This window comes from Lepisosteus platostomus, chromosome 11, assembly GCF_059453375.1.
Source record: "Lepisosteus platostomus isolate fLepPlt1 chromosome 11, fLepPlt1.hap1, whole genome shotgun sequence".
Classification (NCBI taxonomy): domain Eukaryota; kingdom Metazoa; phylum Chordata; class Actinopteri; order Semionotiformes; family Lepisosteidae; genus Lepisosteus; species Lepisosteus platostomus.
The window spans coordinates 31,886,627-31,899,535 of record NC_142621.1 but is presented as its reverse complement, the minus strand read 5'-3'; the positions used below and the strand labels follow the sequence as shown (position 1 = coordinate 31,899,535).

The following is a 12,909-nucleotide window of genomic DNA, read 5'->3' as shown; positions in this document are numbered from 1 at the left end:
CAGCCTTTTCTAGAACTGGCAGTCTCGCGTTTATTCAGCGTTTGTCTTCTCTTTAGAAAACAAATGAGCTTGCATACTGGCCCAAATTCTAGTTAAGGCCTTTCGGTGTCTCCTCTATCTGTACACACCCTCCCTTATAACATTCTCAGATACACAAGCCACTGTAACCGATTCAAGCTGAAACAACACAGATACCAAGAAAATGACAAGGCAAAGAGCTTCAAGCTGATTTCAGGCGACTGGAACTTTTTACTTTAATATATTTAACAAACTTAAAACCTCCCATGTCACAAGTTGTGTCTTTTGGCACAGTGGGTTTGGCAGTTATTATTTATTTAGGCGTTATACAGTATGTTGGATACGGGGAAGAGCAGAAATCAGTTCTCAGAGTAAACAGAGATACAGATTTGGCATAAACCTGCTTGCTTGAGGGAACAACTGCCTGGCCACATGGATAAGGCTATCACAATCACTACCAAAGAGTCAAAGAGCTGCTACAGAGTCTGACAGGGAGGGATGCCAACCAATAAACATTCGGAAACGAGCATCTGTTACCCCTATTTATACTTCATTTAGTGTGGCTTCAGGTCGAACCTCCAATAATTAAACATTGGCACCAACTCTAGCCTTCCTAAAGTTATTCGACAGTTAACAGAAAGTCTTTGGACGAAAGTACTTTAAGAATACAGGGCACCAGAATGCACCACTGGGATGTGGGTTGAAGATGGCAGTTTAAATAAATATGATTTGTTTATCATTTTCAGCATAATTCCCACACAGGCAACAGCAGATGAACTTGTAAGCTACAGTAGCATCAAAACCTGCTGGAGAATATTCCTAGCCTCAGAAGGGATTCCTCATACATGGGAAAACTGAACATCCACATTTTGTTATATGAGACCATGCAGTTGAGCTCAGATGAATCTGTTTAATTATAATAATAATAATTGCTTACACTTATATAGCGCTTTTCTGGACACTCCACTCAAAGCGCTTTACAGGTAATGGGGACTCCGCTCCACCACCACCAATGTGCAGCCCCACCTGGATGATGCGACGGCAGCCATAGTGCGCCAGAACGCTCACCACACATCAGCTATCAGTGGGGAGGAGAGCAGAGTTATGAAGCCAATTTAAAAGGAAAATATCTAAAACTGTTCTGCTGACATTTGGAAATGCCACGATCAGTTTGACAAGACATAGGGAAAAGCAGCTAAGACACAGTGGCGCAATGTGCCAGCTTGTGTTTATATAAAAAGAGGATTCATAAAGCTGTAACTGACTCAGTCTGGTGGTTTGAGCAAACGGACCGCATTTAAAAACCCTTGCTATCTCCATATAGAATTGTACTTCAGCATACAATACATGCACTCAGCTAAAGATCCTTACAATACGGTGTACATTACTGAAACACTGGGGATAAAAGGAGAGAAAACCAGTCAAACGTTTCTATATGGAGAATGCCCTTTGCGTATAGAATTGCACTGTACTGGCTGAGATGCCTACTGGTCTGAAAGTGAATTTTAAGTGGCTCACTACGTGTGTGACAAGCCTGTCTTGACAGTGTAGTTAAGAGGTGCTGATGAAAGAGAAAGGTTGCCAAGGGAAATCTCTCAAATTAGCACAACTTTATTGCGGGCAGCAGGATATCCAGATTTTGTTACCGCACAGCAGCTCCAGGCAGCCCTGAAACAACATGCCAGGATGTGTGACTGGAGGGGCAGAGCATGCTCTTGAGAGTAGCTGGAGCTGCATGCTTACGAACTGCAATGGATTACTGTCATTACTGGGGTCTCTCCTTCCCCTTTCACTGTAAGTCCTTACTCCAACACTCCAGCAATTAATTAAGTAATCTTTGACTGCAATTAAACCATTAGCAGTGTGATTCTCAAGACTTTTTGCTCCTGCCCCTTCTTAAGCAGCTGGAAAATAATTATTCTAGTATTGGCATGAAAGCGTAGTGGAATTTTTAACTGCAGGTACATGAAGAAACAATTCCACTGGGGAGAAGAAACTTGTCCTGCTAGTATTACTAAGTAACTAATGTACAGGACACAAGGTCTGTTAGGGTCCTTTGTGCTCACCAGTGTGTAAAAAAACAGTCTTTAGAAGAGAAAAAGACTCATGAAGAGACCGGCATCGTGGTTTGTCACACTGTGACAGCCAGGCAAGACAAGGAGCTGAGTGGGACTGAGGCTACTGTTGGTTCTATGCACAGCTTGATCTTAAATGTGATCTGTTCATTTGCACAATGGGTCTAATTAGGATGTATTAATCTAAATTTAATTGAACATATCTAAAAACCTAATTTGCAAAATAACAATATAGTTAAAGAGCATAATGTCCTTAAACATGAAAAATTCAATAGCTTGTTCTCTACTGCGGGCCCCTCTTCAGTGCTTTGGGCTTATGTGGGAGGGACTGCTTAGACAGGCTCTTATGATACTGACAGCTCAGTGTGAAGTTGATGTTTAAACAATAGTGCCTCAGAGATGTGTGAATTTAGTGACCCTGTCACAATGCTCTCCTGAAATCGTGAATAGCCTGGACGTCATGTTAACACTCTCCAACAGAACTGCAGTCAAGCTCTGATCAGCGGGAGTCTACTCCCACTGAGGAATTTCTCATGAGGACAGAAGATTATACAACGCTGTATTACAAATTCATTAGATCAGGGATTCCATTCCATTTCAGGACTTCAATCAAGCAAGTATTTTATTTACTTAATGTACTATGACTGTGCTGTTGAAGATCGCCTATAAATAAGGAGCCTGACTTGCAAAGGAATGTAATGAAAGTGCCAAGGTTGCCAACTCCTACATCACAGCACTGGCTTTAAATTGAGCCGTTTTCCTGTAGTTGACATCACTTAAACAACTTCTAAAGACCTCTTGTTTCAAACTCTATATCACCCTACAACCCCAGAAAATGAAATGTCTTGATGTTATGTCATCGGTAAGCAAACTATTTTGGCCGTGACAGAATCTCAGGTTACTGACTGAGTAGGAACCGTATTGTATACCAAGTATGAGATAATGTCATGTAGCCAATCAGCTTGCTGACAGATGTGTGATGGATTCCTTCACACAGACCGCCCTGACAGCACTGCTGTGCCTCAAAACAAAACCTCCATATACCCAAAGGCTGATTCTGATCCTGAAAGCTATACTTTGTCACGCAAAAGTCAGGCATTTTGCTTTGTTTTACACTTTTCACTTAATGGTTTTCCTTCTTTAAGCAATATCACGGTTCAGTGGTACATTTTAGACATTTTGTTTTAAGTTGCTGGCTACTCATACATGATTTTCCCCGAGCTGTTGTGATCAAGAAGTTGAAGGTCAATATGAGGTAAAGATTGCGGTAAAGAACCTAACTATGTTTTCTCACCTAACTAAGCTGTATTCATAACAAAAGTTGTTATACATGCAGAAAAACACAAAGGGGGCTTTTGTATATACAGTATTTCTATATTAAATGTTACAATTACATAGCTCTTTCTTTGATATTGTATTACTTTGGGCTGTAAGATCTTTGTTCTTTTAATTCTGATCACGGTCAATACCAAAGCAAAGCACTGCCTAGCTATTATACCCACAGAGTTTCCTCTTCTTGACTTTCCCCTGCTGCAGGACTCTCCTCACTAGGGCACCAGCAATGTCTTTATCAGCGTTTTTCTACTCTTTAACAGTCCCGGTCAGTGCTTCCACTTCCGGACCAAGTCTTTAATTTCACCTGTCTTTTTCCCCCGCTGGTTTCTTTTTCCGAAAGGAAGGAAACCCCCCAACATAAACACGAAACACCGTTATAAACCGCCCGAAGTGCTCGAACGCATCTGTTTCCCCTGAACTTGAGATTTATATCTAGGGGAAACTAGTAGAGTCCACTGAGGCTCATTCACGGGCTGAGGGGAAATCGTCCCATTTCCCTTCACGGCGCTCCGGCCGTCCCTACCTGGGAGAAATTGAGGCCGTTGAGAGGGTGGCACTGCTCCTCTACTTTCTCCACGGCGCCCGTCCTCTTGCGCAGTCGCTCTGCCTCCTGGGCCAGGTACAGATCCAGCACGGGCACCCCGCGGGAGCGCACGTCCGACTCGGTCAGCGAGTTCACCATCAGCATCACCCACACCGGGCGCTTGCGCTCCCAGTTCCCGGCGATGGCGTTGAAGAGGTAGTCGGCGTAGAGCCCCTTCCCGCGCTGGTCGGGGGTGACCCAGTGGGCCATCATGTGCTTGACGTAGTCCAGGTGCCGCTTGAGCCGGCGGTAGAGGTCGCGGGGCAGCAGCGTCTGGAGGTTCTCGCCCTGGGGCAGCAGCTGGCAGCTGGTGAGGGCGGAGATGGTGTAGGGGTCGGTGAGGTCGAGCTCGAAGAACACGTTGCTGCTCTGCTGGAAAGCCGCCTTGGAGTTCTCCGGGATGAAGTCCCAGACGCGGGTGTAAGGCACGTGGATCGTCCCGAAAAGGAAGGAAGGGGGATCTCTCTTGATTTTCCAGAGGAACGAGTTCATGTCGCTTTCCTGAAAGGAAAAAAGACCGGAATTTGGAGGGCAGCTAAATCACAAGAACATACAGCAACTGCAGACAACCGAGCATTTGGCTGTCCTCTAACCTGCGTGGTTTGAAGGATGACCACCTGGAAATATGAAGATGGAAGTCTGGACTCTGTGTGACAACCTTAAGAACTGTGGAGGGGTATGAACTCTGAGCAACAATTATTTAATTACCCTTATTTATACAACTGAGAGCAGACAGTTACTAGTATTTCCAAACTCCAAGAAGATACAGACTATTCAATCCTTTTCAATAGTCTGGTCAAATTCTAATTGCTGTATTTGCTGCACTAATAGTGAGGAAAGAGTGTCCAGTGCAATATTACAATTTGGTCCCCCCTACAAACTTCAGTTTATCAGCACCATTAAGTGAAAGTAACAGAAGAATGTGTTTTTCTTTGGGGTGAATAATAACGGAAAAACAAATAACATTTGCTTTGAAAAAATTCCTTACTATATTTAATCCACGGCTTATTTGATTCCTTATACTCCATGTTTTGTCAAGTATGTTTTCTGTGCTTAAATTTCTTCTTTACCATTACAGCTTTTCAAACGAAAATGCCCACTATGAAACCTTTCAAAAATGGACCAGAAAACAAGCCCTGCCAGAAAATAGAAATCTTTTGCCATAATGGTTTATCACTCTAACTAATGCAATTTGTTTCACATGTACCCATCCTGGAAGAGAATCACCATTCTGGGTGTCTGTCTTGAACACTGAATTATTCCGATAAAGTATTATGAAATGTGAGAGAAGCATGAATGAAACCAAGCAGAACATACACAGTAAGCAATACAAAACAGATGAAAACACAGAAAGGATACAAAAATTGAAAGGGCAGCAAAATCTGTAGAGGCAGCAAAGTAAATTCAATAAATGACATATTGTAGATACAGTAAGTGCAGACAGAAAAAATTATAGGAAACACAAAAGAGATTAATATGTGCTCATTTTGACATAATTCTTCTTCCAGACAACATTACAAAGACAAATTAACAAAATGTAAGGATATCTATTTGAAAGCATTAAATTTCAGTCATAAATAATTTTGTTAAAATTGTACACTGCATTATAAATACCTCATTAATAATGAAGTATTCAGTTTTAGTCACAATTCCACAAAAATTATATTACACCCTTAGAAAGAGTATAAGGGTATAAGTATAAGATGCAAGTGTGAAATCCTCAGGGAAAAGAAAGTTAATTCATTCTTTTACACTCAGTTTGCAAAAAAAGAACACAGGATCACAATTGGAAACTAAAATGGAATTTCTTTAGAACAGATACAAGGAAATATCCCTTACACAAAGTTAACTTGAACTAGATTCCCAGCCAGGAGTTTCAGGCACAAAAACTGGGTGTTTTCACTTACTGTAGCTACTGTACAGTATAGAGCTAATAGGGATGAATTTTCTAGTTTTCTTACATAGAATATGGTCACCAAATGACAAATAAGATACTCAGGAGTACATACTGTAGAATAGCGGCTATGCACACTGTATATTCACAGGCTTAAAGTACAGTCTTACACCCTTTAATGGATTTTGTCTTGGAAAAGCAAAGGTTACAAAGAACATTTAAAATTTTCAAAAGCAGGGACAAAGTCAATCCTTTATGGACTTAAAGATTAGCGTGAAAAATAAATCAGAGAACATAAATAGAAACTAAAGAAAAGTGTTTTTAATACTGAGGAGGAACTTAGAAGATGGGTTGTGAGAACAAGTTACTTAGAGATGCTGAAGCAAGACAGCTGGCTGAGATCCTCAGATCAATACTGTAGCTGCTACTGTAGCTTTGGCTCTAAACTTGTAAGATGGACAGAATGTTTTTTCCTTTTTACAGTTCTTCCATGTTTGTTTAAAATAAAAAGGCCTATTTCAAAAGAAGACATTTCATTTTTATAACCTGCCGAAATTGTTACCTTGATAAAGCTACACAAAGTACGCACCACATACAGTAGTCACCTGCACATCCAAGCATACAGTAATATCACGTTTGCTTCTGAAATTGGTATTGCTGCTTGGATCGCACGCAGTAGTGCCATAAATTGTTGAAACTGCCTTGCAATGAAAGGCATATTTCTATATCAACAAAACATTACGAAAAAATGATATACAGTAAAAGGAATAGTCATGAAATATGACGTACACTCCTACGTAATATTACAGTATGTGTTCTGAGTGACTTCATATGGTTTCTGACTCGATTGCAAATTGGTAACTGACACCCTCAGAAAAAGTCTACAGTATGTCATTTATTTTTTCAGTAATTGTAATAGCATTACGTTTCCAAGCTAATATCACATCCCTAAAAGCTGATAGCACACGAACTTTTTTTTGCGTATGAAGTCGCGATATCTACTACTGCTTTGCAATTGAGTCGGTCATCTGGGTTGTGACACAAACGGGACACTGACGGGGCTGTGTCGGGGCTTGGCAGGGAAAGACTAACGGTACCACGTCAGTGAAAACAGTTATACAATACGTGTGCTTGTTCCAACGTCCTGTCCCTGAAATATATCCTCGAAAAAATAACGTTCCGTGTTATACTTTTGTTTCGGTTAACAAAATACATCGATAATGTACCTATAGGAAATTAGTTTTTCTTCCTTTGTAATTTAAGTGTAAACTTAGTCAATCAATTTCAGGATATTTAAAATTTGAATCGATTGTATATATAGAGAGAGTATAGAACATTGTTATATAATCTGCTGTGTATACTCTGGTTGTGATATACAAAGGGCAACATACTGTACTACTGTACATTCAGTAGCATTGAGCATGACAGCCTCATTGTTATTGGCTTCATATTTACTGGACAAACCTACTCAGTATGAGTAAACACGATATTTAATCATTATAAGGCGAGCGTAGACAAAAAGGTCCCAACTTTCAAGGGTAAAAGTGTTCATTTTTTAATAAAACGGTTGGTAAACGATGCTGGCAAAAAAAAAACCGAGTAGATGGGTTTTTCAAAACTTGGACATAGTACAAAGTCTATAAATAGCTCTTTAATCGTAAAAGCTTATTTCAAATGGTCCTGTTTTAAATAGTTTATATCCAATTCAGAGACCGATCCAACAGATGATCAGCAATACACGGCATAATACTCTTAAGAACAATGAGAACTGATATTTCCACATGTGCAAAACGGAACGTGAAGAATTTCGCTTTCGTACTGTACCTCTGTTAGCTGGGGAATGTGACAATTCAACAATTTGAATTGTACTGAACTGTACTGTAGCTACAGTTCAAAGGGGAAGCAAGTGGATATGGACATTAAGACATTATTACAATAAGCACCGAATGTAATGAAAAAAGTAAATTCTAAGATTTTAGGGCTGATATGCAGTTATGTCACTAAAACACCTGATATGTTTATAGTCCGTGGGTCAAATCTAGGTCGCTAAATAAAAATTGAAACATGGAATTTAACGACGGGAGTGTTAATTGTTAAGAGGTGCAGCATCGTGTCGTCTACAAAGAAACTGGTACAGTTACAATACGGATCATTTCGGTTGTGTGGCCTTAATCAGGTCTGAGACACCTGAAAAGGATGTCTGTTCTACTCTTTGTGTGGAATTAACCTGCACTTTTTTTCACTGAATGTTCTGGGTGTGATTTAAACTGCTGAAATTAACTGACGTGAGGAAATAAACCCAGAAATAGCCCGCACCATAGTCATGCTGTAGGCCCGACGTGCAAAAGAGAATTTCCTGTAGGACAATCGACGCAGAGAGCATCGTTCATGTTTCGGCACTCAATCCCACCTTTGTTTTGCATTTCTTCTCTAAATTAGTTTTGCAGTTTTGCCCTATGTTAAATTTTGCTATCTAATTTGTCTGCAAATCGGAACAAGTTGTGTTCTGTTTGTACGTCTTCATGAATAAGCATTTAAAGTGGATATGACAGAATCCCGTTTTATTTTGCTAAACTAAAAATACTGAAGACATACAGTATATGAACAGCCCCCGTGTAGGTTATTACAACATTACTACAAATATAGTTCAGTCGTAGATGGAGTTAAATTTAGCAGCTTATGTTGTACCTTTCTGTTTCCGAAATTGATATACCCTTAATACAAAACAAGGTAACAAAAATCGATAAACAAACACGCTATGAGTCTAATGTACTGTATAATAAATGCACTTAATGTACTTTTGTTTTCGTTTCAACAAAAGTGTTGTAATCAGTGTTTAAACAAATGCTTCTTTCAATAGATTTGCTCGTGGTTTTGAGTTTGTAAATTTCTGACACTCTATTAAAAAGACTGATCTGAAGTTCATTTAGTATCTGCCTATAGGGTAAAATACTGCAAGCCTGGCAGTGTAGCTGTAATTGGTCGTGCACTTCTAGTTTAAATTTTCGACGTTTCGTCAATGTTGTCATAAGAGAAGTTCAAGTGTGCGTCAAAAGCGGGCAAAACAATCTCTTCCTCTGGGGTCGAAATTTGGGTTTGTCACTATTAAAGAAAGAATTCTAATTGAAGCCGCAAGCAAGCATAGATGTAAGCGCGGTGAAATAAAATGTGCGTATATAAAGCATATCTGTGTTAAACAAATTATTACGAGAACAAGAAATAAAATGTAATTCCCGATTTAATTTAGTAATTTCCCTTGTACTGTGACCGCAGTGGACAGGAACAACTTCTACAATTATTGGTGTTCAATCGAAAGTTAGTAGGAAGCACTTGTGTAATGAAGAACTCAGAATTTCATTTCCTATTATCAGCAATGCAGGTTTTGAGGAGGTTATTATTAGTATTAATTACTCAATTAATCAGCCACCGACGCTCAGTCTCAGATCTTCAAAACGTTCTTATAAAGTTTGACAGATAACAGTCCGTATTTTACTGTATCAGTTATTGATACTCTTAGTTCATCTAATAACTAAGAAAATAGTCAAAATAATGTTTTTTTTCACGTTGTAGCTTTGTTAAACACTTCCTATAGTAAAATTGTGCTTACGTCTTGAAAACGGCGGTGAAAACGAGATAATTTTAACTTAAACCCATGACACAGCGATATTTCCTGACTGAATAATGTATCTAGTGAACAAAATACAGAATTCTGTTCTTGACAGTTATTTTCAATTTCAATTATTGTTGTTCCTGTCTGTGCTCCCAGATTTTTCCAACACATAGTCAGTTTAAGCCAATTCCAATTCAGAATGCCAAAGGTTTCCTTTCATAATAATTTTAACAGGTCAGTAAAAAATGTAAAGTGGTCGGCGACCACTGCTGTTGGGTTTCCCCAATTTGTCTTTTTTTTCCCCCAAATCAAAAACGATTTGTTTTAGAAAGACGTGCTTCTATGAAAACTTTGCTGAGAGGCGCACAACGTGTATTTTAAAAATAAATACGTTCTCCCCCGTGAGATGGGGATACAGCGCAAGGCAGACTGTCTCGTCAGAAATCAAGTGTGGGTGCCGCAGCACTGGTCCGGCAGTGAGCATCAGGTCCGACAGGTAACTTACCGACTTGTGCGGCTGGCAATGCCCTGACCCACTCTGGGCTGCTCTGGAGGAGACACACCGCAGGAGCGCATTCACGAGGACCCAGCACAATCCAGGGTGAAAACGCATCTTTACTTCTGAAAGTGCGAAAGGTATCGGCCGCCTCAGAGTGTGCGCTGCCTTTTCTTGTCTTTTTATTAATAGTTGAACCCTTATACAAGGTTATATAATAAACAACTAAAATACGGTCCACACTGCACCTCGCCTTACGTTGCCTGGAAAGAAGCGAACAAGTCTGCCCGAATTTCCGCCATGCTCCCGTTTGCTTCGGTTCCCCCTAACCCTGCCGAGTGAAGCTGAATGAAGTTGTGCTTTACTGTTTACCGGAGGAGGAGGTAGGAAGGTTTTTTTTTTCTTTTTAAAGATACAAGGAAAGAAGGCGAAATAATTCCTTTCAGGAACTCGTGGGTTAAGGATCGTGTTCTGTTGATTTCAGGTTTGATTTTGGGCAACACGGGAGGCGGGGATGAACCCAGTTTGACAATTTGTCTGAATGCTAAACTTTAGAAAATCCATTAAAACTTAAAAAATGTAAACACACAACACACCGGCCACTAGAGGGCGCGGTGACTCACAATGTAGGCTTTGATGGTCCTTTTTAACGATTTAATCGGTCGACTCGAACAATTCAATAGATACGTTATTAATTTACTTTTGATTAAAGAAGTCTCATTTTCAAATTCTTAGAAACAATCATTTCGGTATGTAACTTAAGTATGAGAAAACAGGTTGTATTCCCAACATCGGTTGATTTTAGTAATTACCAATTGATTCATGAGCCATGATTTCTATTTTCAAACTATTGAATGTCATTTTTTCTTATTAAGTTTTTGTCGCATCATAATTAAACGTTATATTTTGCTAGGATTTTAAATCTTTCAACGTGATATGTTTATTCTCTTATAATACTCATCATTACAATCATGTGGCATTGCTTAAACAGCCAGTCCAGGCTTAGTCAAGAATTCTCTGCTCTTTACAGTATTTCAAGATAATACAAAACATTGTGTTATTTAATCCTGGACCCTGTTTACCTCTATATATTTATACTGACAAAAATATTGTTTGAAGACACTGATAATTCAGCACGCTGCAGGGCCATGTGTTTTTCTGACAAAAAGAGAAAGCATAGGTTCAAGTAAGTGTGGAACTCAGTATCCTTTGTCGTGAATGTGAACACTAGACAGCATAACCATAGCAGAACAGTTTTGAAAACCAAATGAATGAGAAAATATTACAGTGAGACTTAAGTGGACCTAGAGAACAGTTCTCAAGTGACCATTCTCAAGTACATTAGCACTGAAAGCATTGTCATTTTTAACATTCTCTCCTTACAGTTTGCATAGTAATCTGAGTATGCAAACAGTCAAAGCAAGTCATATCTTTAGTGTGTTCTTCTGGGTCATTTTATGTCTGACAGTCTATTTTGCTGCTTTACTGCTGTTTCTTACAAGTAGTGGGTTAAGAGAAGCTGGTGTTCTGTTGAAAAAAAACATGGTGAGCACAGCTCTGAAGTTTTATTCTCTCTCCTTTTTCTTCTCCCTTCATTTCTCTTGTTGATTTTGGAATCTTCACCCTGAGGAAGAACGCTAACTGTCGGTTTCCTACACATCTGGGTCTGCGCCTGAAGCGAAGTCCCATCAGCCTAGAAAACCCTGGGTGGCTTCTTCAAGGCAGACATCCTTCATAACCAGAACCACAAACTCCTTATTCAAGATTTCCTTTTCCATTTGCTTAACATTACAAAGAGATTCTTGTAGTGTTTTTTTTTTCTTCGTACATGTGTCTCTGTGTTGGACATGATCTGCTTTGAATTGTGACCAGCTTTATTTGTCTCTTGCACCCAGCGTTGTGAGAAGGATTTGCAGACTGCCTTCCTTTTTTGTCTGTGACACTGAGTTTCGGAATTAAATTTGGATTAAACGTTACAAACATACAGTAAGCAGCAATCTTGTTTCGTTTCCAAATATTTCTGTTGTCTATTTTTGGGCGCTGTCATAGGAATTCTGCAATTTGTGTTTTATTTATAGGTCATTGTATGTCTCTTTATGGAAATCTTCTTTCAGTCCCAGCATTAAAGACTGGAAGGCGATGTCAAACTTCTGTACAGGAGATATAGTGACTTGAGGAGGACCCACTTACAGTATGTGAACCAAAAGAACATTATATTATCAAAGACACATTTCATATGAAACATAACAATAGTATGTGTTGTCTGCTTTTTAAAAAGATAAAGGTTTTTTCCATGCTGAAAGGAAAAGAGACACAACGTTTCTGCTGTGAAATGGTGACCCCTGTAGAAGGCTCCACAGCTGAAACACAAAATGTTCTCTTTTCTTTTCCTTTCAGCGTGGAATAAACCTTTACCTGTTCCTTCACAGCCTACGCAGGCTGATGCAGCCCCCTACTCAGACTTTAAAAAAATATATTTTTACTTAGAAAAGAAGGCTTATATTTTAATTGAGACAAATAATAGAAAATACATAACTTTGAGAGGATTTTCTCATTCTTGCAGTGGGGAAAAATGCGAAAAAGAAGTTGGAAGGGTTGTCTCCCGGAAAAAGATTTAGGAGTAGGTGGTGTCAGAGATATTATTTCTATACTGTAGGTTCAAAAGAAAGGACGCAGACCCAAGCCAGAATGAGTAAAAATGTCTTTTAATTACCACTTTAGTTCGGTCTGAGGATATTGGCCTTGGTCTGCCTGAGTTGTGACTTTTGGAGTACGCTCAGACTCCTGTCTTTAGTTTGCCTGCCTGATTTATTAATTGTGGTTCTGACAGCCATCCCAACCCCAGCTCTGACCCTGTCCCTGATCAAAACCATTGTTGTAGTATGTTGTCTCCATTGT

General features: G+C 39.5%; 1 protein-coding gene and 1 long non-coding RNA gene across 2 annotated transcripts in view; one reads left to right on the top strand and one right to left on the bottom strand.

Annotated features, from left to right (window-relative positions):
* trabd2b (TraB domain containing 2B) overlaps window positions 1-10,372 on the bottom strand; it is a 94,950-nt gene extending 84,578 nt beyond the window's left edge. Inside the window, exons 1-2 of the mRNA XM_088599164.1 lie at window positions 10,021-10,372; window positions 3,952-4,512 (exon numbers count right to left, since the gene is read on the bottom strand). Coding sequence (XP_088455290.1) covers window positions 3,952-4,512; window positions 10,021-10,128 — 669 coding nt within the window. The 5' untranslated portion in view covers window positions 10,129-10,372. The remainder of the gene's footprint in view (window positions 1-3,951; window positions 4,513-10,020) is intronic.
* On the top strand, window positions 10,254-11,997 carry LOC148652448 (uncharacterized). The gene is made up of 2 exons (XR_015925321.1): window positions 10,254-10,394; window positions 11,645-11,997. It is a non-coding gene; the product is annotated as an uncharacterized LOC148652448 (long non-coding RNA).
* Window positions 11,998-12,909: the final 912 nt, after the last annotated feature.